The sequence below is a fragment of the Bufo bufo genome, chromosome 2 (assembly GCF_905171765.1).
Source record: "Bufo bufo chromosome 2, aBufBuf1.1, whole genome shotgun sequence".
Taxonomy (NCBI): Eukaryota; Metazoa; Chordata; class Amphibia; order Anura; family Bufonidae; genus Bufo; species Bufo bufo.
Window position 1 is genome coordinate 724873939 of NC_053390.1, and position 25859 is coordinate 724899797.

Consider the following 25859-nt stretch of genomic DNA (forward strand, 5'->3'; position numbering starts at 1 on the left):
AAGACCAGGACACAGCTGCAGGAGTGAGCGGGCACAGTGAGCCCCCCAGCAGCAGTGGGCCCGGCACTTGCCCGGGTGTGCCTGGTTCTGATGCCAGCCCTGCACAGAGTTCATATTATAATACACAGAGTCCATATTATAATACACAGAGGCTATATTATAATGCACAGAATCCATATTATAATACACATATGGGGCCATTTATCAAACTGGTGTAAAGGAGAACTGGCTTAGTTGCCCATAGCAACCAATCAGATTCCACCTTTCATTTTACAGCTCCTTAGGAAAATGAAAGGTGGAATCTGACTGGTTTCTATGGGCAACTCAGCCAGTTCTACTATACACCAGTTTGAAAAATCTCCCACAGGGTCTATAATATATTATAATATTATATCCATATGATAATATACAGAGTCCATATTATAATGTAGAGTCCATATTATAATACACAAAGTCCATACTATAATGTAGAGAGTTCTTGTTATAATACATAGGTGGGGGAACATATCTTGTATAACTACTGTGAGGGGACACAAAAGTGGACATAACTACTGTGACAGGAATAAAGGTGGGTATAGCTGCTATGAGGGGCCACAAGGAGGACATAACTTTTGTGAAGGGGACACAAGGTGGGCATTAGTACTGTGTGGTAGCACTTAGGGGAAATATCCTAGATTACCCTGCTATACATTGGCATGGCTCAGTCTTACAGGACCCGCACAGCGCCCCCTGCTGGTGATTTCATGGGGGCAGTTACCATCCCTTCCTTATGTGATTATTCTTTTTTTCTCTATCACTACAGGGACCTTATTCTGGATCCAGTGGGCATCACGCCAATGCCAGCGACACTCTGGATGAGGTAGGACCAGATTTTATTAGCTAGGACTGGTTGAGTGTAGCCATACATTGGGCTTAGTGTAAAAAACAAATTGCCACCTCTTCGTATGAATTTGGTGGTGGTGGGGGGCCCAATCTAAAGTTTGCACTGGGGCCCATAACACTCTAGTTACGCCACTGTAACAAGTGCTTGATTTGAACAATGGTCCGACCATCTTAACACAATAGGGGAGTAGATATAAGGCTGCATGAGCCGTCACCCTCCAATATCTGTAGTGCTTGTGAGTGCATGGGGTGTGAGATGGTTCAGAAGAATGATGATTGGTGGGGAGTGAATGGAAAAGAGTAAGATGAAGGGGATCTGATAGGCTAACCTAAAAAGATGTGTTTTTAGGCAGCGCCTAAAATTAGGGATGTTATGAACTCACCTAATTGCTTGGGTTAGCGGATTCCAGAAAACTGGTGCAGCTCGGGAGAAGTCTTGGAGACAGGAGGGAGGTTTGGATTATGGTGACTGTTAGTGTTGATCGAGCATGCTCAGCCAAACACTAGTTCGGCTCATGCATCTCGATGCTCGGCACATGGCGGTACTCGGCCGAGTACCTCATGTGCTTAAGCGCAATGCTAGAGTCTCCTCCCTGCACGTTTCTTGGCTCCTACGCAGCTAAAAAATGTGCAGTGAGGTACTGGCACGCACTGTAATACCGTAGCCATGTTGGCTACTGGCATTACAGTGATTGGCTGGCCGAAACGCATCATCAGGTGCTATAAAGCACCCGATGACACATGTTTGGCTCAGTCTTAGTCAGGGAGAGCTGAGCATAGGAAGGGAAAGACAGTGTAGGTAGTGTTATTTGAAGATTTTTATTACGAATACTTTTCAGAGACAACAGCAATATATGTTTCTAGCGCAACCTGCGCTAAATTGCTCAGTGTTAGGGAGAGCTGGGCATAGGAAGGGACAGACAGTGTAAGGAGTATAATAGAAAGATTTTAATACAAAAAAACTTTTCAGAGACCCAAAAGTCCTTGTAAGGACTATTGTGTGTGACAGCAGCAATATATATTTTTAGCGCATCCTACTGTTTAATAGGCTGCTGCGGGAAGTTAATTTATTTGTGCCACGTCTCCTGTGAAATTGGGCGCATCCCTAAAATATCAGTGACATCCAGTGCACTTTTTCCGTAGACGGTGTCCCCTGTGTATAGTTACATTATCCGCACATCTCCTGTTTAAAGTGTGCGCGTCCCTAAAATATCAGCGACATCCATTCCAGAGCACTTTTTACGTAGACTATGTCCGCTGCGGACAGTAAAATTATACACGCCACATCTCCTGTTTAAAGTGTGCGCCTCCCTAAAATATCAGTGACATCCAGTGTACTTTTTCCGTAGACACTGTGAACTGTGACATTACCTGTGGTACCTGTCCTGTATAACGTTTCCTCATCACAAATACCTTTGTAAAAATTTTTTTGCACATACACTTCCAAATCCTACGCTACTGTACGTGTGACATACTTTCAAGCATATATCACATTTAAAATGAAGAAGGTGAGCAGTAAGGGACGGGGAAGTGGCCACGATGCTGATCTGTGGCCCTGGGTGCAGAGAAACTGTGCCTGCTGCCAAGAAAACAATCATCCAAGATACCATACCTAGCTTCATGTCCCAGTTTGCAGGGCAGCACAGGACACCACTCTTGAAGTCAGACCAGTACGACCAGGTGGTCGGTTGGATTGCAACAGATAATGCTTCCAGTCAGTTAAGCACCTCCAAGTCCAGTCTCAGTAGCCACGAGTCTGGTCAACACAATCCTCACCCTGATCCTCCTTCCTCCCACCATTTACAGTCTAGCCAAACAAGTGATCCCACACTCAGATATTCCGAGGACCTCTTTTCATCGCCATTACTTGATTTAGCCCTCTCTCCAAGCACGCTTGAAGAGGGACATGAGAACTTGTGCCCTGATTCCCAACTTCTTGAGCATCTACAGACACAAGAACATGACGTTGGGGAACGGCAATTAGTGTTTAATGAGGTGGATGATCATGAGACACAGTTGCCAATGAGTCAACCTCAATTACTGTCTCAAGAGGTTGATGAAGAGAATGAGACACACTTGTCAATCACTGAGGATGTGGTTAGGTCAACAAATCAGGAGGATGATCAGAGTGAGATAGTGGAAGAGGAGGTGGTGGACGATGAGGTCACTGACCCAACCTGGGAAGGTCGAAAGCTGAGCGAGGACAGCAGTACGTAGGTAGAAGGATCTGCAGCACCGCAACAGGCTGGAAGAGGCAGTGGGGTGCCAAAAGGGAGAAGGCGGGCCACACCAAACAGGCCCACAACTGTTCTACGGAGCAACCCCTTGAAGAAATCTCCTTTGCCAAGGGGTAGATGGTCCGCAGTATTGCGTTTTTTGAGGAAAGTGAGGAAGACAAAAGAATAGTAGTTTGCAACCTGTGCCATACGAAAGTTAGCCGGGCATGAACACTAGCAACCTCCCCACCACCAGAATGATCCACCACATGGCATCCAAGCACTGTAATAAGTGGGACGAACGTCTGGGTCCACAATCTGTGTCTGTGGGTCACACCACTCTTCCCCTGTGTTACGTGCTGGCCAATCCCCTGTTAAAGGCGCAGGCCCGGATGCCTGCCGCCCTGCACCTGGACCTTCGCAAGCACCATCAGCGACCACATCCACTTCCGTGTCCCAGCGCAGCATCCAAATGTCCTTACCCCAGGCATTTGAACACAAGAGCAAATACCCAGCCACCCACCCATAGGCCATAGCACTAAATGCGCACATTTCCAAATTGCTGGCCCTGGAAATGTTGCCATTTAGGCTTACTGAGGCTTTCCGCAGCCTGATGGCGGCAGCTGTCCCGCAGTACTCTGTCCCCAGCCGCCAATATTTTTCACGGTGTGCAGTCCCAGCCTTACACAAGCATGTGTCCCATAACATCACCCGTGCCCTGACCAACGCAGTTATTGGGAAGGTCCACTTAATGACTGACACATGGACAGTTGCTTTTGGCCAGGGATGCTACATTTCCCTGACGGCACACTGGGTGAACGTTGTGGAGGCCGGGAGAGTCGTACCCTGGGAGGGCACAGGTGCTACCGCCTATTCCATTGGCGATAGAGAGCTGCTGGCTATCAAGATGGCCTTGGAAGAATGGAGATACCTTCTGGAGGGGGCTCTGCATCCTGTGGTGATATACACTGACCACAGGTATATAGAACCCCTTAATGATTATTTGCTGGAAGCAGATATATCAAACCCCTTATCTCAGTTTTTTTTTGGGGGCAACAGTTATATCACACCAGTTGCCATTAGTTGTTCCAATAGCGTTTGTCCCTCTGTATAGCTGCGGTATCGCAGCAGAACCGCACACAACTGCTGCACAATACAAATGCACTATATAGAAATTATATTTTAGGTATTTCACACCCCTGCCTCAATCAGTTTTTTTTGGGGGGGGGGAAGCAACTGGTATATCACACCAGTTGCAATTAGCTGTTCCAATAGTGTTTGTCCCTTGTATAGCTGCGGTATCTCAGTAGAATAGTGTTTATCCCTCTGACACAATTTCTGCAAAATACAAATGCACTATAATATACTTTCTATGTTAGAAAGTATATTATAAGTATATCACATCCCTCAGTATGTCACACCTATCGATAGCACACCTATACCAGTCCTTAAAAGGACTTTTGTGGCCCTATTAGCTAGCGTTTGGTGTCCCTAACAGCCTGTCCCTGCTCCACAATGCAACCTCTCCCTACTCTGGCAAAAGACTGAATGTAAAATGGCAGCCAGATCTGGTTTATTCATAATGTAGGGGGTGTGTTCATGTGCTGAAACGTCTCAATTGGCTGTCCTGTCCCACCTGATGGATGTGTCATAGGTCAAAGTTCTGCACAATGCAAAAGAATATGGCGCCGGCGGACATCGCCATATGTTCGCCTGTTCGGCGAACCGCGAACGAGCAAAGTTCACCGCAAAACGACCGCCGGGCAAACCGTTGGAAGCTTGTTTCAGGACCGGGATGGGGCCTAGAATGTCCTCTCTTGAGTGTCCGACTGAATATGCTCTTCTAATTGCGTCAGCCATAATGACAGAGTTCTCGCTGTATAAGTAGCTGAGATGCCTGGACGTAATGTAGCCATAGAAGATTCTTAAGACTTCTTAAGCAGGGATTCGCACTTTTAATCCATAGGATCCTTAAAGTATAACTGTCGTATTTATTTATTTTTGAGTTTTGGATTGTGGTGATTAATGGTCCGTCTATTTGTTGAAGGACAGAGGATGCAGAAGCAGGCTGCGTGCAAGGTCAGATTACTGACAGCCAGGGACTGTAAGTAAATGATTAAAGCCAGGTCCTCCCCAGCAGCAGATAACAGTGCCTGGGCTGTGTGCACTTCTCCCTGTCCCTTCGCTTGGCAGACGATCCCTCACTCAGCAGAGCTGGAGGATGCAGAGTTGAAGCAGCGCACAACAGGGAAGGGAGATCTGCCATCTGCTCAGTGTATAAATGAAAGCAACATGTGGTAAGAGGACCCCTTTGTGCTGCAGGAGATTAACCCTTTAGAGGGGGGAGGGCTCTGGTTACTGACACTTTTGGGGGGCTATTGTTACTGGCTAGTGAGGGCAGGCGGGATGTGACAGTTATCCTTTAAGGATTTTTAAGTCTTCAAAGGGTAATGCTGACCTTTTTAGAAATTTTAGCTTGGCTTTATCCCAAGAGCTTGAATCCTCCTCAGCAAAGGGATACTTCCTTTTGAACATTCTAGATGCTGCCTGTCTCTTTTCTGGATCCTTCCATTCGTTCAAGATAAAAAAAATTATATTGCAGTGAACCGGGAAGACCCGTTTCTTTTTTTCCCCCTAGTCCTAGGAACATCTGATCCTGGACAGTCAAAGGTTCTTTCAATTCTTTCAAATTTATTGTCTCCCTTAAAGGGAACCTGTCATCTGGATTTTGGGTATAGAGCTGAGGACATGGGTTGCTAGATGCCCACTCGCACATCCACAATACCCAGTCCCCATAGCCCTGTGTGCTTTTATTGTGTAAAAAAACCGATTTGATACATATGCAAATTAACCTGAGATGAGTCATGTCCCTGATTAATTTGCATATGTATCAATCATAATATTTTTTTTTTTTACACAATAAAAGCACACAGAGCTATGGGGACTGGGTATTGCGGATGTGCTAGCGGCCATCTAGCAACCCATGTCCTCAGCTCTATACACAAAATCCCGGTGACAGGTTCCCTTTAAGTGCTTTCAGTCTCCTCACTGGAACACAAAGGGCGACCTGAAGAGCCCTCAGATACACTAGAATCTGTATCTGAAGAAGCCTCTTGTTCATCCAGATCAGATCCCTGTTCTTCAGTCACAGAAGGAACCGTTCTGGAGGTGGATGGCTTAGGAGAGACTGCCACTAGTCTCGCGTCGATAGCTGCCCCAATCTCTTTAACCACCTCCGGACCGCCTAACGCAGGATTGCGTTCCGGAGGTGGCAGCGCTGCGCAGAGTCACGCATATACGAGTCATCTCGCGAGACGCGAGATTTCGCTCAAAGCCGGCCCGCGCATGCGCATCGCGGGCCGGCAAAATTAAAAGAAGTATTTCGTCACCAGCCTGCCAGCAACGATCATTGGCTGGCAGGCTGGCGATTTTCAAAAAATCCAATCCAAAGTCATATAACAGATCATATTAGTAAATATGATCTGTTATATGGCTTGTCTGCTCCTGTGCTGGTCCTTTTCGTCGGTTGGATCCAGCACAGGAGCAGACTGAACTGTGAGTAGCACCAACACTACACCTTAGCCCCAGATCACCCACCTGCACCCCAATTAACCCTTTGATCACCCCTTTGATCGCCCCTGTCAATCACTAGTGAAAGGAAAAAAAGTGATCAGTGTAAACTGTCACTTTTTTTTTTTCACTGGTATTGGCTGTTAGGTTTTAGGGATAGTTTAGGCCCCTTGGTTAGGTAGTTAGCGTCAGTTAGCGCCCACCCCACCGCACCGCAGTCACTTTTATTCGCTGTTTAGCGTATCGCTAATCAGCATTTGTACTTTTATAGTATCTGTAAGTGATCAAAACTGATCACGGTCAGATCTATAATAGTATTAGTGTCACTTTAGTTTGCCCTCCACCCAAAACGCAGTGTTTGCCCGATCAGGCCTGATCGGTCGCCCACACGTGCGTTCACCCACGCTCGCCCCACCGCAGTGACAAAAAATATATATTTTTTGATCACTGCACATTCATTTTACACGCACTGCGGTAATAAAAAAATCAGTTTTGATATTTTTTATCAACCGCAGCAGCCTCCGGTACTTCGCTAGCCTCCCCTTTGTAAGACAGGTTTGCTTTTTTTCTTGGGTAGTCTCAGGGAATACCCCTAAATTTAGTAGTCCAAAATGTCAAACAGGGGGTATTCTTCTGAAGAGGCCTACAGGATTCTGACCCAGTCGGATGAGGAGTGGGAACCCTCATCTGACGAATCTAGCGGGTCAGAATATGAACCTGTGGAAAGCAGTGGCTCTCTGACCCAAAGTTCGGACGAGGAGGTGGAGGTCCCTGGCAGCACCAGGCGTACCCGGCCCCATGTCGCTAGACCACAGGTTACGCAGGATCCGCTTCAAGAGCAGCAGAGTGGGGCTGTCGCTGCCGGATCACGTGGTGAGGCATACACCAGCAGCGCAGCCCTTCCTGGACCTAGTACCAGCACTGCCGTACAACATGGTGAAGTAGCGAGCACCAGAAGGGCAGTTGAAGCTGGTACGGTGGCACGTGCAATAGTTACCCCGTCGCAGCCACCGCAAAGACAGGCCCGTAGAGCCCCTAGAGTCCCTGAGGTGCTGGCAAATCCTGATTGGCAGTCACCAACTTCAGCCGCACCAGTAGTTCCCCCTTTCACCGCCCAGTCTGGAGTTCGGGTTGAGACGGCTCAAATCGGTTCGGCCCTGGGATTTTTTGAGCTGTTCTTGACTGCGGAGCTCTTGGACTTAGTCGTGGCAGAGACCAACCAGTATGCCACACAATTTATAACCGCTAACCCGGGAAGCTATTATGCCCAGCCTTTCCGGTGGAAACCAGTCCAAGTTTCCGAACTTAACATTTTTTTTGGGCCTTCTCCTCAACATGGGCCTGACAAAAAAGCATGAATTGCGGTCATATTGGTCAACGCACCCAATTCATCACATGCCCATGTTCTCTGCTGCTATGTCCAGGACACGATTTGAGACCATCCTACGTTTTCTGCATTTTAGCGACAATACCACCTCCCGTCCCAGAGGCCACCCTGCTTTTGACCGGCTCCACAAAATTCGGCCCCTCATAGACCATTTCAACCTGAAATTTGCAGATTTGTATACCCCTGAGCAAAACATCTGCGTAGACGAGTCCCTAATACATTTTACCGGGCGCCTTGGCTTCAAACAATACATCCCAAGCAAGCGTGCCCGGTATGGGGTCAAATTGTATAAGCCCTGTGAAAGGGCCACAGGCTATACCCACAAATTTCGGATCTATGAGGGAAAAGATCAGACCCTGGAGCCGGTCGGTTGCCCTGACTACCTGGGGAGCAGTGGGAAGACAGTCTGGGACTTGGTGTCACCCTTATTCGGCAAGGGGTACCATCTTTATGTGGACAATTTCTACACAAGTGTGGCCCTCTTTAGGCATTTGTTTATAGAACGGATTTGCGCCTGTGGCACCGCGCGAACTAGTCGCGTGGGCTTCCCCCAACGGCTTGTAACCACCCGTCTTGCAAGGGGGCAGAGGGCTGCCTTGTGTAACGAAGAACTGCTCGCGGTGAAATGGAGAGACAAGCGTGACGTTTACATGCTCTCCTCCATTCACGCAGACACGACAATCCAAATTGAGCGAGCAACCCGTGTCATTGAAAAGCCCCTCTGTGTCCACGACTATAATGCGCTCATGGGAGGGGTGGACTTCAATGACCAGATGTTGTCTCCGTATTTAGTTTCCCGCAGAACCAGACGCTGGTATAAGAAGGTGTCTGTATATTTAATTCAATTGGCGCTCTACAATAGTTTTGTTCTCTACAGTAAGGCTGGGAGAACAGGATCCTTCCTCAAATTCCAGGAAGAGATCATCGAGAACCTCCTTTACCCAGGAGGTTCCGTGGCCCCATCCACCAGTGTAGTTAGCCGTCTACACGAGCGACATTTCCCCAGTGTCGTTCCTGGTACCTCAACCCAACCGTCACCCCGAAAAAGATGTCGTGTCTGTAGCAGGAGTGGAATAAGGCGTGACACCCGCTATTTCTGTCCTGACTGTGCTGACCACCCTGCCCTATGCTATGGAGAGTGTTTCCGGAAGTACCACACACAGGTACACCTAGCATAGGGATCACATCTCACCAGGACAGGCACACAGGGCTATTAGGGCCCATTCACTCACAGCTGCTGCAAACCTCTCCTTTCACCTGGGATAAAGTGCATAACGTACTTCGCCACATCTTTGGGCGATTTGCGCTTTGCACATTGTCCCATGGGGAAGGAGAGGTTTGTTCTATAAAAGGTAAAAAAAAACTAAACAAAAAAAAAAATACCGGTAAGTAAAAAAGTTAAATGTTCAGTTAAAAAAGTTTAAAAAAAGTTTCTATGTTCTGTTCAACAGTTAATAAAGTTATTGCTTTGCGGCCTGGTTTTTTCTTTTTTGTTTTGTTTTTTTTACCTTTCAGGTGGACCAACCGATCGACTAGCTGCAGCACTGATGTGCATTCGGACAGAAGCATTGCGCTGCTGTCAGATTACACGCAAGTCGGTGTATGCGGCGCTGCAAGATGAGATTTCTCCTCTGCAGTAAAAGATACGTTTGCCGAGGCATATGAGCTGAGGAGGTGGCGGTGTTCATATACTTTGGCAAACACTTTGTATATATAAAAAAAAAAATCCCGGCAATGATTTATTCATCCACATCGATTGATGTGAATGGAGAAATCTGGTTTGCCAGGGCATACGAGCTGAAGTGGGTATGGATGTTGGGCGGAGCTCCTATGTCCTGGCAGACGCCTTTCCCCTCCTTTTTCTTTTTTTGGCAGAGATTTTTTCATCCACATTGATCGATGCGAATGAAGAAATCTGTGCCGTTCATTTTTTTCTTTCAGCCCAGAGGCTGAACGGAAAAAAAAAATCTCATTACCCGTATGCTCAATATAAGGAGAATAGCAGAAACCCCTAATGCTGGGCATACATGTAATGATTGCGGAGACCCTCAAATGCCGGGGCAGTACAAACACCCCACAAATAACACCATTTTGGAAAGAAGACACCCCAAGGTATTCGCTGAGGGGCATATTGAGTCCATGAAAGATTGAAATTTTTGTCCCAAGTTAGCGGAAAGGGAGACTTTGTGAGAACAAAATCAAAAAAAATCTATTTCCGCTAACTTGTGCCAAAATTTTTTTTTTCAATGAACTCGCCATGCCCCTCATTGAATACCTTGGGGTGTCTTCTTTCCAAAATGGGGTCACATGTGGGGTATTTATACTGCCCTGGCATTTTAGGGGCCCCCAAAGTCTGGTATCCAAATGTCTAAAAATGCCATCCTAAAAGGAATTTGGGCACCTTTGCCCACCTAGGCTGCAAAAAAGTGTCACATATGTGGTATCTCCGTATTCAGCAGAAGTTGGGGAATATGTTTTGGGGTGTCATTTTACATATACCCATGCTGGGTGAGATAAATATCTTGGTCAAATGCCAACTTTGTATAAAAAAAATGGGAAAAGTTGTCTTTTGCCAATATATTTCTCTCACCCAGCATGGGCATATGTAAAATGACACCCCAAAACACATTCCCCACCTTCTCCTGAGTACGGAGATACCAGATGTGTGACACTTTTTTGCAGCCTAGGTGGGCAAAGGGGCCCACATTCCAAAGAGCACCTTTCGGATTTCACAGGTCATTTACCTACTTACCAGACATTAGGGCCCCTGGAAAATGCCAGGGCAGTATAACTACCCCACAAGTGACCCCATTTTGGAAAGAAGACACCCCAAGGTATTCCGTGAGGGGCATGGCAAGTTCCTAGAATTTTTTATTTTTTGTCACAAGTTAGTGGAAAATGATGATTTTTTTTTTTTTTTTTTTTTTCATACAAAGTCTCATATTCCACTAACTTGTGACAAAAAATAAAAATTTCCATGAACTCACTATGCCCATCAGCGAATACCTTGGGGTCTCTTCTTTCCAAAATGGGGTCACTTGTGGGGTAGTTATACTGCCCTGGCATTCTAGGGGCCCAAATGTGTGGTAAGGAGTTTGAAATCAAATTCTGAAAAAAATGACCTGTCAAATCCGAAAGGTGCTCTTTGGAATATGGGCCCCTTTGCCCACCTAGGCTGCAAAAAAGTGTCACACATCTGGTATCTCCGTACTCAGGAGAAGGTGGGGAATGTGTTTTGGGGTGTCATTTTACATATACCCATGCTGGGTGAGAGAAATATCTTGGCAAAAGACAACTTTTCCCATTTTTTTATACAAAGTTGGCATTTGACCAAGATATTTATCTCACCCAGCATGGGTATATGTAAAAAGACACCCCAAAACACATTCCTCAACTTCTCCTGAGTACGGGGATACCAGATGTGTGACACTTTTTTGCAGCCTAGGTGGGCAAAGGGGCCCACATTCCAAAGAGCACCTTTTGGATTTCATAGGTCATTTTTTACTGAATTTGATTTCAAACTCCTTACCACACATTTGGGCCCCTAGAATGCCAGGGCAGTATAACTACCCCACAAGTGACCCCATTTTGGAAAGAAGAGACCCCAAGGTATTCGCTGATGGGCATAGTGAGTTCATGGAAGTTTTTATTTTTTGTCACAAGTTAGTGGAATATGAGACTTTGTATGAAAAAAAAAAAAAAATAAATAAATCATCATTTTCCACTAACTTGTGACAAAAAATAAAAAATTCTAGGAACTCACTATGCCCATCAGCGAATACCTTAGGGTGTGTACTTTCCGAAATGGGGTCATTTGTGGGGTGTTTGTACTGTCTGGCCATTGTAGAACCTCAGGAAACATGACAGGTGCTCAGAAAGTCAGAGCTGCTTCAAAAAGCGGAAATTCACATTTTTGTACCATAGTTTGTAAACGCTATAACTTTTACCCAAACCATTTTTTTTTTACCCAAACATTTTTTTTTTATCAAAGACATGTAGAACTATAAATTTAGAGCAAAATTTCTATATGGATCTCGTTTTTTTTGCAAAATTTTACAACTGAAAGTGAAAAATGTCATTTTTTTGCAAAAAAATCGTTAAATTTCGATTAATAACAAAAAAAGTAAAAATGTCAGCAGCAATGAAATACCACCAAATGAAAGCTCTATTAGTGAGAAGAAAAGGAGGTAAAATTCATTTGGGTGTTAAGTTGCATGACCGAGCAATAAACGGTGAAAGTAGTGTAGGTCAGAAGTGTAAAAAGTGGCCTGGTCTTTCAGGGTGTTTAAGCACTGGGGGCTGAAGTGGTTAATTAAGGATCTCAGACTTTGGGCAAAGAGATTTTTTCGTGGCAGCGGATATTTTTTTGCATATTTGACATTTTCTCTTCTGTGATGGTTCTTTAGATGATCTTAGACTATCTCTCCCCTAAAAAAAAACATGAGGGTGGAGAGTCAGAGCTGTATGTATTTTTTAGATAGGAGAGCCGTTACCCAGAAGATAAGACATAACACCATGTGCACATATAGGGTGAATTTGGAAAAATAAATATCCTCAGGGAGGAGGCTTACCGGGCTGGAGGGCCTAGGGGCATCAGTGATCTTTTTTGCAGACTCAGTTTCTTCAGGGGCATATATTGTGGTGCTGTTTCTTCCTTCTTAGCACGCTGATGTCTGATAGGACGTCGATATTCACTTTAAATATGCCGTCTGAAGACTGCCGGGTAGGCGTGATGACGTCACTCCAGCGCTGCGTTCCAGCGCAGCGCAGCCGGAAGTAGGTTCGGGGTGCTCCCTGCCTGGGAACGCCTACCAGCCACTGAATACCCAACACATAGCCCTCTTCTATAGCGGGGAGCCTGGGGCAGCCAGCACACGCTGGACTAAGGCCATAGGGGAAGGAGGAGCAGTATCGCAATGCTCCGGGATCCTTCCCCTTGCAGGAGCCCTCTGGAAAAACCGGGACAACTTACCAAAAGCCGATCTCCACCTGCCTTTTGAGGGACAGGAAAACATCTGGTGAAGGTAAAGGGAAGGGGGCTTTTATACGTTGATCTTCGTTGTTTTCCTGTCCCGGAAGAGGGTGGTACCCTCCAGGAAGTGCCGTTGTGGAGGAGTGGGGAAAAGCTCCCGTTTTGGCTGATTTTATGGATCTTCAATGGCCTTCACCGCCCTCTTGCTCTCCATGTTGAAGACTGTCTCATGGCACAGATGTGTGTCTCTAGAGCTAGGACACTAGAAGCTTATCCCATTACCTGCTCAGCCCTTCTGAAGATGCCACCCTATTTATTAGAAGGGCCAACATTTGCATAAAGATGTTATCCCTCTCATTTTCATCTTGGCCCATCACCTTAGAATATGACAACATCGCACGGTCATGGGGTGTTCGGGGAGCAGCCGAGCTGCTGTTGAGTACCTTTTGGCCAATTAGCCCACAGCTACCTATTATTTAACTAATGAAGACTGCACTGTATACTGGCCTGCATTGTTAGTGGGCGTGTGGTATTGCTCCCATTCAGGTGAATAGAAGCAATCCAGCTCTATCCACTACACAATGGACAGCGCTGTGTAGTTCTGGCACAGAAGCTACAGCAGAATAGCTGATCAGTGGGAGTGCGGGGTATTGGATCCCCACTCATCAGATATTTATGGCCTATCCTGAGGCCATCAAAATAACAGTTTCAGAAAACTTATGTATCAAGCTTTTACAAGAATTGCATCTATAGAAACATTAACATCTTTTCTTAGTGTTTACAACTCTCAAGCGGACAGAAGTATGAGAGAAAAAGGTAAAGGGGTCATCGCAATGAATATTAGGGTATGGCTATATTTAGCATAAATGCTGCGGATTTTCAGTGGCAGGATGGCATGTTGAGACTCTTCTGCGCTTACAGTTTCAGCAAAGTGGATGAGGTTTAAGAAAATCTCAATCTCGCAGTGCAAGTCGCGAAAAAAAAAAATCCAACACTGCTGGATTTTTGGCAACTCAAGCTGTGATCCCATTCATTTCTATGGGATCACCGCTACTCGGCGATCCTGGCCACGACCAGTGTTGCCATGTAGCCCTAATTCTCTGCTTAGTGATCTTCTGTTCACTACAAAGCGGCTATCAGAAAGCACCTTCTACCCTGCTTGTCAGTAGCATGGCAGTATAGCTGAGAAGACTAGAGATGAGCGAGTCGATTTGTAAGAATCGATTTGTCTCATCTGCAACTGAGACATGGTGACCCCGAAGCTGAGGACGCTCTTCCTGCCACTTGACTGACCGGGCCAGAAATGTCGTCTGGCTCTGACAATCTTGGGGCTACACCACTGTTACAAGTAGCATGCAAGCGCAGAGGCTCTTCTTTGCTGGTGAAGCAGAGGGTAGCGGAGCATGAACAGTCGCTGCTCCGAAAATGGAAGCAGAGCCTCTGCGCTTGCACCTCTTCTCGAAGCAGCATCGCAGGTGCGAGATGTCTGTTCCTGTTGATCAAGTGGCAGGGGGGGGGGACCATTCTCAGCTTTGGGGACACTCCGTTGCAAGTGCAGAACTCTGCTTGATGAGATTAATCGATTCTTACAAATTGATTCACTCATCTCTAGAGAAGACTCCTTCTGTAGGGGAAGTAAAAAAGAACTATACTGTCAGCTGCCAGAGGGGGAAGGACCACAAATTAGCAGCAGCACCGAGAGGGGATATATGAATGAAAAATATGAGGAAATGGGTATTTTATGCCAGAAGCACTCTCATAGACATTAGGATATTGTACCTTTTGTCATCTAAATTTGCTTTCAGCTGTCAGACATAATGTCCAGGGATATACTTTAGTCATTTTTGGTTCTGTTTTGAGTCATGCATCGCTGCACTTTTATTGGTGACTTTTAGAGAACTGCAGTACAAAAGTAATAAAAAAGACAGGCTTTACAGTCAATGATTTTCATACACATATATAGCAGGTGACGTTTTACTATCCTACCTGATCGCCCTGTGAAAAAGCTCTCCTGACATCTGACGTGTCTGTTTTACTAAATATTTGAATTTCCCATAAAATAGCAATTCTGAATCATCCCCTCTCGTAGCTTTGCGTTGTGCCATTTCTCTGTTACTCCTCCTAGCAATGTATGAACAAACTGGAAAACTGGGTGTTACCACTCGGGGGAGTGTCCCTACACAGTCACACCACCCCAAAAGGTGACACCCAGTAGTCAATGTATTCATAAATTCCTAGGAAAAAGAAAAGATGCTCCAGGATTGTAATTTAATGCGGAACACAAGCAGTTACTAAAGCAGACATGTCAGGAGAGGCGATATGTACATAGGCATGCCATATCCAGTGCTCCTTAGAACACAAACGGTATCAATGCTTTTCTGCGAGCAGGGTATGAATCAAATTTCTGATGGTAAAATTCATGGCATAAAATAGCAGCCAACGACTGGTTAAATAAAACAAATAAAACCAGCAGCCACCATGTCCAATGCGTCAGTCCAAAGAGGAATGCGATAGAAATGTAAATCAAGAACTCAGCAAAATAGTGTGGGCAGGACACTCTCTCAAACCAGTCTCCAGATGGCATCACGTGCTTCATGGTGACAATTTTACCTGTAAGAGAAAAGAAAAAAGTCTCTCTAGCTGTTGCATCAGATCTACTGTATAATAGGTACATCTCCTCCCGATAGCCAAACTACAAGGCAATAGTGGAAGTTTATGAATGCTCTACACCAGTTTTTTTTTTTTTGCATAAGTCACTTTTTGTGCAAAAATGTCCGACATTTCTAAAAAGTGTGCAGGCGGGACCTATGCACCAATTTAACAACACTTGCGCCAGAAAGCTAGTGTACATTACACCGAAAATCTACGCTGGCTCCTCGCTAACGTACATTTTATTTTCTGGCACACAGACCTCCCGAGATCAACCAGAATTATTAATAGGCATGGTGCACCCTAGACCAGCATTTTTTTTAAAGGGGCTCTCGCACCATAAGAACTCATCCCCATCCTGTTGAAGATCCAACCACTGGGGCCCTCACCAATAATAAGAATGTGTCTGAGTCCTCGATCCTTAGGACAGCCGATCTGTTTTAAAGAACTGGAAAGCCCTTTAAAAGGAGTGTATCCTGAAATATAACTGCAGTGGGACAGAAATACATTTTCACTGTTGCACAGTTTCCTGCTTATTTTTGGATTTTCATCCCCCATGGCCATTTGCTGGGGGCATTGTAGAACTGACTGTATTAGCAGCAAACTTGAAAGTAAGCTGTGCTGTTCTACTACCAAGTAGTGGACACTTGTGGAGAAGCCTTCCACAGAATGCATCCAGTAATTTACTTACCAGATTTATCCCTCCTGAGATTAGCGAGAATAACATGACACCTATTCTGGTGCAATGACGCCCAGATGTAAAGCAGACCCCCGACAATGTGGTACCAGTGCAGCTGCAGCAGGAGTTCTGTAACAGTCACTGAAAAAGAAGACAAGCCAACAGTATTACATGGGCCCGCAACATGTACAGTCACTAGCACAGAGATGTATGATTTTTGCATCTACATACTATAAGGCCCCTTTCACACGAGCTAGTTTTCCGCGCGGGTGCGATGTGTGACGTGAATGCATAGCACCCGCACTGAATCCTGACCCATTTATTTCAATGGGTCTGTGTACATGAGCATTTTTTTTCACGCATCAGTTCTGCGTTGCGTGAAAAACGCAGCATGTTCTATATTCTGCGTTTTTCAAGACAAGAATAGGCATTTCTATTACGGGCGGCCCATTCCATTCTGCAAATTGCGGAAGCCACATGGGTGGCATCCATGTTTTGGCGGATCCGCAATTTGCGGACCACAAAACACAGAGCGGTCGTGTGCATGTAGCCTTAGGCCTCATGCACACGACCGTTTTTCGGGTCCGCATCCGAGCCGCAATTTTTGTGGCTTGGGTGCGGACCCATTCACTTCAATGGGGCCGCAAAAGATGCGGACAGCACTCCGTGTGCTGTCCGTATCCGTTGATCAGTTCCGTGGCCCCACAAAAAAATAAAATAGCATATCCTATTCTTGTCCGTTTTGCGGACAAGAATAGGCATTTCTACAATGGGCCGTTCCGCAAATTGCAAAAGGCACACGGGCGGCTTCAGTTTTTTGCGGATCCGCGGTTTGCGGACTGCAAAAAACGGAACGGTCGTGTGCAAGAGGCCTTATACTGATTTATAATGCTATGTGCCTCTGCATGACCTTTCTTCTTCAGGATCATACTGACATAAAACTGTCACTATGATTCTGTAGCAATAAGGTCATGCAGAGGCACACTGCATTATAAATCCTTGTAATGCCCTACGCTCCTGCAAGAAAAGCAGTGTCCAGAACAGAGGATCACATTCACACGCGGAGCCTGATTTCCGGACTACACACGCTCATCTGAAACAGCCCTAAAGCAATGTCTGGACGTGTGATGTTCTTTGTGGACACAAAAGATGTGGTGCAGCGTCAGCTCTGCAGAGTGTTAGGGTCCATTCACACGTCCGTATGTGTTTTGCGGATCTACAAAACACGGACACCGGCAATGTGTTCTGCATTTTGCGGAACGCACATCGCCGGCAATCTCATAGAAAATGCCTTTTCTTGTCCGCAATTGCGGACAAGAATAGGACATGTTCTATTTTTTTTGCGGAACGGAAGTGCGGATGCGGACAGCACATTGCGGCCCCGTTGAAAATGAATGGGTCCGCACCTGTTCCGCAAATTTGCGGAATGGATGTGGACCCATTTTGCGGACGTGTGAATGGACCCTTGGGGGTATAACCACCTAGGACATTTATGGCATACACACAGGACATGCCATAAATGTCTGATAAATGCGGGTTGCACATCTGAGATCAGGATGCACAGGTGGCCGCGAATGTGTGCGACTCTCTTCATTCACTTCTATTGTAATTGCAGAAGTTACATACAGGACAACTCCCATAGAAGTGAAAGGTGAGAGCATCTGAACCCACCTCTCACATCACTCTGTACTGCCACCTCCCCCAGACCTAATACTTTATCCCAACCTGTTCAATTCCATTCTAAGAATTCAACATTTACACCAGAGGTAGAGAAGTGCAAATGCGATTTTCACACTCACCCTTTTTGAAATCCAGTTGTGCATGATCAAGTACAGTTATCCCAAGCAGTAGGTAGTAGCCAATGCCAAGACAATACTGAGCAAGATGGATGACTCCACCAGAGTAGACACTCACATAGAAACACTCAAGCAGCCGTCTGAGACTGTGTATCCATAGCAAGGACAAAGCCAGAAGAGTTGAAAGTTCTCCATCTACAATACATAGAACACACAGTATTTATTTCCTTCCCCTATTCTTAGCATCACTGCATTCTGGCAGGATGTTTACATGCAGAACTTCCTGTTTTCATCAGCTTCCTGCTGGGTTTTCTAACCACACCCAACATGCTTTGCTCTGTAATGTTTCACAGGCTTGCTCCACCTAGCTATCATGAAGAGGGGAGGTGTAGGGGGTGTGACTCCTGCAAAGGGGACAGTGTGGCAGGTGGAGCAAGCCCTGAGAAACCTTACAGAGCAAAGCATGCTGGGACTGGTTAGAAAACCCATCAGGAAGCTGATGAAAACAGGAAGTTCTGTATGTAAACATCCTACCTACATGATTTTGTGTGAATTTGCTTTTGCAGATTTCCTTGCGTATTCTTGTGGAATTTTTTAGCAGCAATTCCACTAGATGTGTAAGTGGCCATACAGGACCTAGAAGCACCAGCAGCCGCAACCGTATTCACATGACCACTTTTAAGGCTGGGTTCCACACAAGGACTCTGTCTAATATTTAATTTAGGGTTTTTGGGGGCATCAAAAGAAATCACTACCGGCTTTGAATAACTTTAATAATTATTAAAGAGGTTTACCCCTGGTCCAAATCTGTGCCCTTAACATAAAAGACATCACTTACCTGACTGTGGTCCTACCACTGCTACATAACCAGCAGCTTCCAGTCCTTGCAGGACCAACAAGCAGTTTGGTCCAGTGACCATCGTGGCCTCGTTGGTCATGGGGCCAAGCCGTTTTCTGGTCCTGAAGCAACCAGGAATAGAGCAGCAGCAGGACTGCGGGAAGGTTCTTACTTCAGCAAATGGAATTTATCATGCAGTGAGACAACCCCTTTTAACAGGCACAGGTTAGGACCGCATAGTTTGTCAGCTTCGGGGCTAGACAACCCCTTTAAGTAAAATCGTATTCTTTTTAAGAAAAGAAAAAGCCAGAGTCCCTGGTGTATTGCAGCATGTCCCATCTCTGAGGTTTTAGTGTTGCAACCACATGTACAGTACATTTTTTTTCACTGCGCAGTGTCTTTTTGACCACACATCCCTTATGAAACCGGCTTTATAGCAGGTGAACACATTTCAGATTTCTGCAATGTTCTTCCCTTCTGTGCGGAGAAGCGCTGGTTCTCTATTCGCTATTAATGCCTCTGTCTTTCTGCTTGCGATGCCCAATTCTGATGGGTTTATGAAGGAGACATTTACTCCTGTGCTCTCACCTGATATCTTTTGTTCGGACTCCTTATGGAAAAAGTTAAGTAACAGCTGAATCCATTGTGGTAAGCGGACACCTAGCAGCAATGACCGCACTAGAAGTCCCAGCAATGCTCCATTCCAGATGACAGACAAAAGATAGAAATGCCAAAACCACCTGTAAAGCAACTTCAGTTATTCACTAGGGGAATAGTTTGCAATGATACAAATCTATGACTTCAGATGGCATATGAATTTACAGGGGTATTCCAGTACAAAAAAGATCTCCCATGGCCATCAAATGGTTAAAAAACAATAAACAAGCTCCTACTCACCTCACTGATTCCCTACTGCTGTCGGTTTGATGGTGCGGGTGTCCCCTCTGTGTTCAACTTGCTACTGACGTCCCGATACCGCAGGAAATGGGCGGGAATACCGCTCAGCTGATCACTGGCGCAGCGATGACCTGACTGTCTATTCATTTCCAGTCAGGACGTCAGCAGTAAGTGGATGGCACAGGGTCCCGGGCACTGTCAGAATGGCAGGGGATGAGCAAGGGGAGAATAAGACAGTTTATGATGACATAGGAATCTTTTATTGCACTGCAATTAGAGAACTCCTTTAACCCCTTAAGGACTCAGCCCTATTTTACCTTAAAGGGCTTCTGTCACCCCACTAAACAGTTTTTTTTTGGTTAGTTTTAATCCCTATACTGCGATTTATCCATACATACTGTAATTAATCATTTCGGTTCAGTAGATTATGTTAAAAACGTATTTTTAAAATATGCAAATTACCTTGCTACCAGCAAGTAGGGCGGCTACTTGCTGGTAGCAGCCGCATCCTCCTATCCTAAAGACGCCTTTTGATTGACAGGGCCAACGGACGGGATTGTCCTCTGGCTGGTCCTGTCTGCTATCAAGATCTCGCGCCTGCGCCGTAACGGTATTCAGTCGGCGCAGGCGCACCGAGAGGAGGACGCTCGTTCGGCCGCTGCATCCTCAATGCGCCTGCGCCGATGATGTCATCAGGTACACCCGGAAGAGATTTATTATTAATAATCGTTGGTGGTATAGTGTTAATAACTGTCATTTTTATAAAATTAATTATTCCCATTTCGTTAGTGGTTTTTGTGGCAGCATGCTTATTACGTACATACTTACCTGATTCGAGCATCCAGCGACGTCACCAGACTCTCCGCCTCCTTCCAGCGATGCCGGCGTCTTCTCTTCCGGGTGTACTTGATGACGTCATCGGCGCAGGCGCATTGAGGATGGAGCGGCCGAGCGAGCGTCCTCCTTTCAATGCGCCTGCGCCGACTGAATACCATTACGGCGCAGGCGCGAGATCTTGATAGCAGACAGGACCAGCCAGAGGACGATCCCGTCCGTTGGCCCTGTCAATCAACATGTGGAGGGGGCGTCTTAAGGATAGGAGGATGCGGCTGCTACCAGCAAGTAGCCGCCCTACTTGCTGGTAGCAAGGTAATTTGCATATTTTAAAAATACGTTTTTAACATAATCTACTGAACCGAAATTATTAATTACAGTATGTATGCAAAAATCGCAGTATAGGGATTAAAACTAACTAAAAATAAAAAATAAAATGTTTAGTGGGGTGATTTTGCAAATCTGACCAGTGTCACTTTAAGTGCTGATAACTTTAAAACGCTTTTACTTATCCAGGCCGTTCTGAGATAGTTTTTTCGTCACATATTGTACTTCATGACACTGCTAAAATTAGGTAAAAAAAAGTTACTTTTTTGGCATAAAAAATACCTAATTTACCAAAAATTTTGAAAGATTTGCAAATTTCCAAGTTTCAATTTCTCTACTTCCATAATACATAGTAATACCTCCAATAATTGTCATTACTTTACATTCCCCATATGTCTACTTCATGTTTGGATTATTTTGGGAATGATATTTTATTTTTTGGGGATGTTACATAGCTTAGAAGTTTAGAAGCAAATCTTGAAATTTTTCAGAAATTTTCAAAACCCAATTTTTAGGGACCAGTTCAGGTCTGAAGTCACTTTGCGAGGCTTACATAATAGAAACCACCCAAAAATGACCCCATTCTATAAACTACACCCCTCAAGGTATTCAAAACTGATTTTACAAACGTTGTTAACCCTTTAGGTGTTCCACAAGAATTAATGGAAAGTAGAGATACAATTTCAAAATTTCACTTTTTTGGCAGATTTTTCATTTTAATAATTTTTTTCCAGTTACAAAGCAAGGGTTAACAGCCAAACCAAACTCAATATTTATGGCCCGGATTCTGTAGTTTACAGAAACACCCCATATGTGGTCGTAAACTACTGTACGGGCACACGGCAGGGCGCAGAAGGAAAGGAATGCCATACGGTTTTTGGAAGGCAGATTTTGCTGGACTGGTTTTTTTGACACCATGTCCCATTTGAAGCCCCCTGATGCACCCCTAGTGTAGAAACTCCAAAAAAGTGGTCCCATTTTAGAAACTACAGGATAGGGTGGCAGTATTGTTGGTACTAGTTTAGGGTACATATGATTTTTGGTTGCTCTATATTACACTTTTTGTGAGGCAAGATAACAAGAAATAGCTGTTTTGGCACTGTTTTTATTTTTTGTTATTTACAACATTCATCTGACAGGTTAGATCATGTAATATTTTTATAGACCAGGTTGTAACGGATGCGGCGATACCTAGTATGCTTTTTTTAAATTTATGTAAGTTTTACACAATGATTTCTTTTTTGAAGCCAAAAAAATCATGTTTTAGTGTTTCCATAGTCTGAGAGCCATATTTTTTTCAGTTTTTGGGCGATTACCTTGGGTAGGGTATGATTTTTGCGGGATGAGATGACGGTTTTATTGGCACTATTTTGGGGTGCGTGTGACTTTTTGATCGCTTGTTATTACACTTTTTGTAATGTAAGGTGACAAAAAATTGTTTATTTAGCACAGTTTTTATTTTACATTTTTTAATGTGTTTATCTGAGGGGTTAGGTCATGCGATATTTTTATAGAGCCGGTCGATACGAACGCGGCGATACCAAATATGTATACTTTTTTTTTTATTTATGTAAGTTTTACACAATAACAGCTTTTTTAAAACAAAAAAAAATTATGTTTTAGTGTCTCCATATTCTGAGCCATAGTTGTTTTATTTTTTGGGCGATTGTCTCAGGTAGGGGCTCATTTTTTTGCGGGATGAGGTGACGGTTAGATTGGTACTATTTTGGTGGGCAAACGCCTTTGTGATCGCTTGCTGTTGTACTTTTTGTGATGTAAGGTGACAAAAAAATGGTTTATTTAGCACAGTTTTTATTTTTTACGGTGTTCATCTGAGGGGTTAGGTCATGTGATATGTTTATAGAGCCGGTCTATACGGATGCGGTGATACCTAAAATGTATCCTTCCCCCCCCCCCCCCTAGTTTTCACTTGAATACGTCCACAATCTGGAAGGTTGGTGCGGAACGGAGACTTGGAACCCCACGGAAGTACTACGGAAAGCTTCCTTGGGGTTTCTGGCCATGCTTCCGCACCGCAAAGTAGTGCATTCACTCCTTTTTTGTGGTGCGGACCCTCACATGCGGATCACAGACCCCATTCAAGTGAATGGGTCCACATCCATGTGCGGCGGCCCTATGGTCGGTGCCCGTGCATTTGCGGTCCACAGCACAGGCCTGGCCGGCAGACGTTCGTGTGCATGAAGCCTTAGGCCCCTTTCACACGAGCGAGTATTCCGCGCGGATGCGATGCGGGAGGTGAACGCATTGCACCCGCACTGAATACCGACCCATTCATTTCTATGGGGCTGTTCACACGAGCGGTGATTTTCACGCATCACTTTTGCGTTGCGTGAAAATCGCAGCATGCTCCTCTTTGTGCGTTTTTCACGTAACGCAGGCCCCATAGAAATGAATGGGGTTGCGTGAAAATCGCAAGCATCCGCAAGCAAGTGCGGATGCAGTGCGATTTTCACGCACGGTTGCTAGGAGACGATCGGGATGGAGACCCGATCATTATTATTTTCCCTTATAACATGGTTATAAGGGAAAATAATAGCATTCTGAATACAGAATGCAAAGTAAAATAGCACTGGAGGGGTTAAAAAAATAATAATAATTTAACTCACCTTAATCCACTTGCTCGCGTAGCCCGGCATCTCCTTGTGTCTCCTTTGTTGAAAGACCTGTGGTGAGCATTAACTATAGTTCAAGGACCTGGGATGATGTCACTCCGGTCATCACATGGTCCGTCACATGATCTTTTACCATGGTGAATCACCATGGTAAAAGATCATGTGACGTACCATGTGATGACCGGAATGACGTCATCCCAGGTCCTTGAACTATAGTTAATGCTCACCACAGGTCTTTCAACAAAGGAGACACAAGGAGATGCCGGGCTACGCGAGCAAGTGGATTAAGGTGAGTTAAATTATTATTATTATTTTTTTTAACCCCTCCAGTGCTATTTTACTTTGCATTCTGTATTCAGAATGCTATTATTTTCCCTTATAACCATGTTATAAGGGAAAATAATACTATTTACAGAACACTGATCCCAAGCCCGAACTTCTGTGAAGAAGTTCGGGTTTGGGTACCAAACACGCACGATTTTTCTCACGCGAGTGCAAAACGCATTACAATGTTTTGCACTCGTGCGGAAAAATCGCGGGTGTTCCCGCAACGCACCCGCACGTTTTTCCGCAACGCCCGTGTGAAAGAGGCCTTAGGATACTTCCACACTAGCGGCACGGACCTCCGGCAGGCTGTTCCATCAGGTGAACAGCCTGTCTGATCCGTCCTGCCGCTAGTGACCGTGTGTCCCCGAACTGCCGCTCCGTCACCATTGACTATAATGGGGGTGGGGCGGAGGCACGGCAGCGCGCGGCTGCCGGAATAAATGTCAGACATGTCGTAGTTTTATTCCGGTAGCCTCTCGTCGTGCGCTGCCGTGCCTCCACCGGAACTCCGCCCCGCCCCCATTATAGTCAATGGGGACGGAGCTGCAGTCTGGGGACACACGGTCACTAGCGGCAGGACGGATCCGACAGGCTGTTCACCTGACGGAACAGCCTGCCGGAGGTCCGTGCCGCTAGTGTGAAAGTAGCCTTATACTTCATTCCGCGTTTTGGCGTAGGTCCCTTCTTGTCCCCCATCACTCTCTGTGATGAAGTGTAAAGCGTACTAAGGCTACTTTCACATCTGTGTTTTGCTGTATGGTCTTGAGATCCGTCACAGGATCTGAAAACCGTACAGCAAAACGCTTCGGTTTTCTCCCCATTCATTTTCAAAACTGAATGAACTGGAATGGAGTGCAGCAGAACACATTACGTTCCGTTCCCATGCCGGACACAAAACGGCTGCGTCATGGGATGCGGTGCAAGACGGAGCCGGCATGAAACACAATGTAAGTCAATGGAGACGGATCTGTTTTCTCGGACACGAAAGAAATCTGATCCGGCCCCCATTGACTTACAATCGTTTTAGCGCCGGATCCGTCTTGTTCATGTTGGAGATAATTCAACCGGATCAGCTCTGAACGGGTGGAGACAGTTGTATTATTGACCGGGGCGTTTTTGCTTATCCGCTGATGGATCCAGCAAAAACGCAGATGTGGAAGTAGCCAAAAGGGGCTGCGCAGACCTGTGAAGAGACACTTACCTGCTCCCAGGACGTAAACGTCTATTTGATGCCCCTCCAGCCGGTCACCACTGTGGCCATCGATTGGCTGGAGGGTCGTCAAATAGAAATTTACATCCAGGGAGAAGGTAAGTTTGTGTCTCTTCACAGGTGCACCATCCCTTTAAATCTCCTGTACGTACACACAGGATATCAACTGTGGCAGCTAGCCACACACTGCAGAGACTGAATGAATCCCCTCCCCCATCGTGCGTGGATACTGTAGCATCACGTGACCCGCCCGTGGACAATGAGCCCCCAGGATAGGTGGACCACTAAAGCGACCAATCACATTACAGAGATGAAAGCCACAAGCTGATTGGTCGGTCCGGGCACACCAAGTGTGCTGCGGGGGTTTACCTCTTGGGCAGGTCGAAGCAGCTCAGCCAGGCAGGACGTCCGCCCAGCTTGGTCTTTCCATAGCGGACGAGATCCTGGAAGACGCTGCACAGGCCGGAGCGCCGGCTGCTGCAGTCCCCGAGCAGGTGTAGGAACAGCGCCGACAGGAAGACCACGTCCAGGAGCAGCCAGAACCCGGCCACCACACTGAGGCCGGGCGGCAGCAGCAGCAGCAACATGGCAGGGGTGTCCACACATCCGCCCGCGTCCCCTCCCCCTCCTGTGTGTCTATGT

General features: G+C 45.8%; 1 protein-coding gene across 2 annotated transcripts; it reads right to left on the reverse strand.

Moving 5' to 3' along the window:
• Nucleotides 1–2242: 2242 nt before the first annotated feature.
• On the reverse strand, nucleotides 2243–25859 carry SRD5A3 (steroid 5 alpha-reductase 3). 2 transcript variants are annotated; one of them, XR_005776385.1, is made up of 7 exons: nucleotides 25587–25859; nucleotides 19578–19729; nucleotides 18155–18346; nucleotides 16368–16496; nucleotides 14999–15637; nucleotides 13645–13654; nucleotides 2243–2253 (listed from the first exon to the last, which is right to left on the reverse strand). XR_005776385.1 is itself a non-coding variant. In XM_040418852.1 (5 exons), the coding sequence occupies exons 1-5, from the start codon at nucleotides 25802–25804 to the stop codon at nucleotides 15378–15380; spliced, it is 951 nt and encodes a 316-aa protein (XP_040274786.1). In that variant the 5' UTR covers nucleotides 25805–25859; the 3' UTR covers nucleotides 14870–15377. The 2 variants fall into 2 exon arrangements, 1 of the variants encoding a protein (XP_040274786.1); XM_040418852.1 differs by lacking the exons at nucleotides 2243–2253; nucleotides 13645–13654 and having other exon boundaries at nucleotides 14870–15637.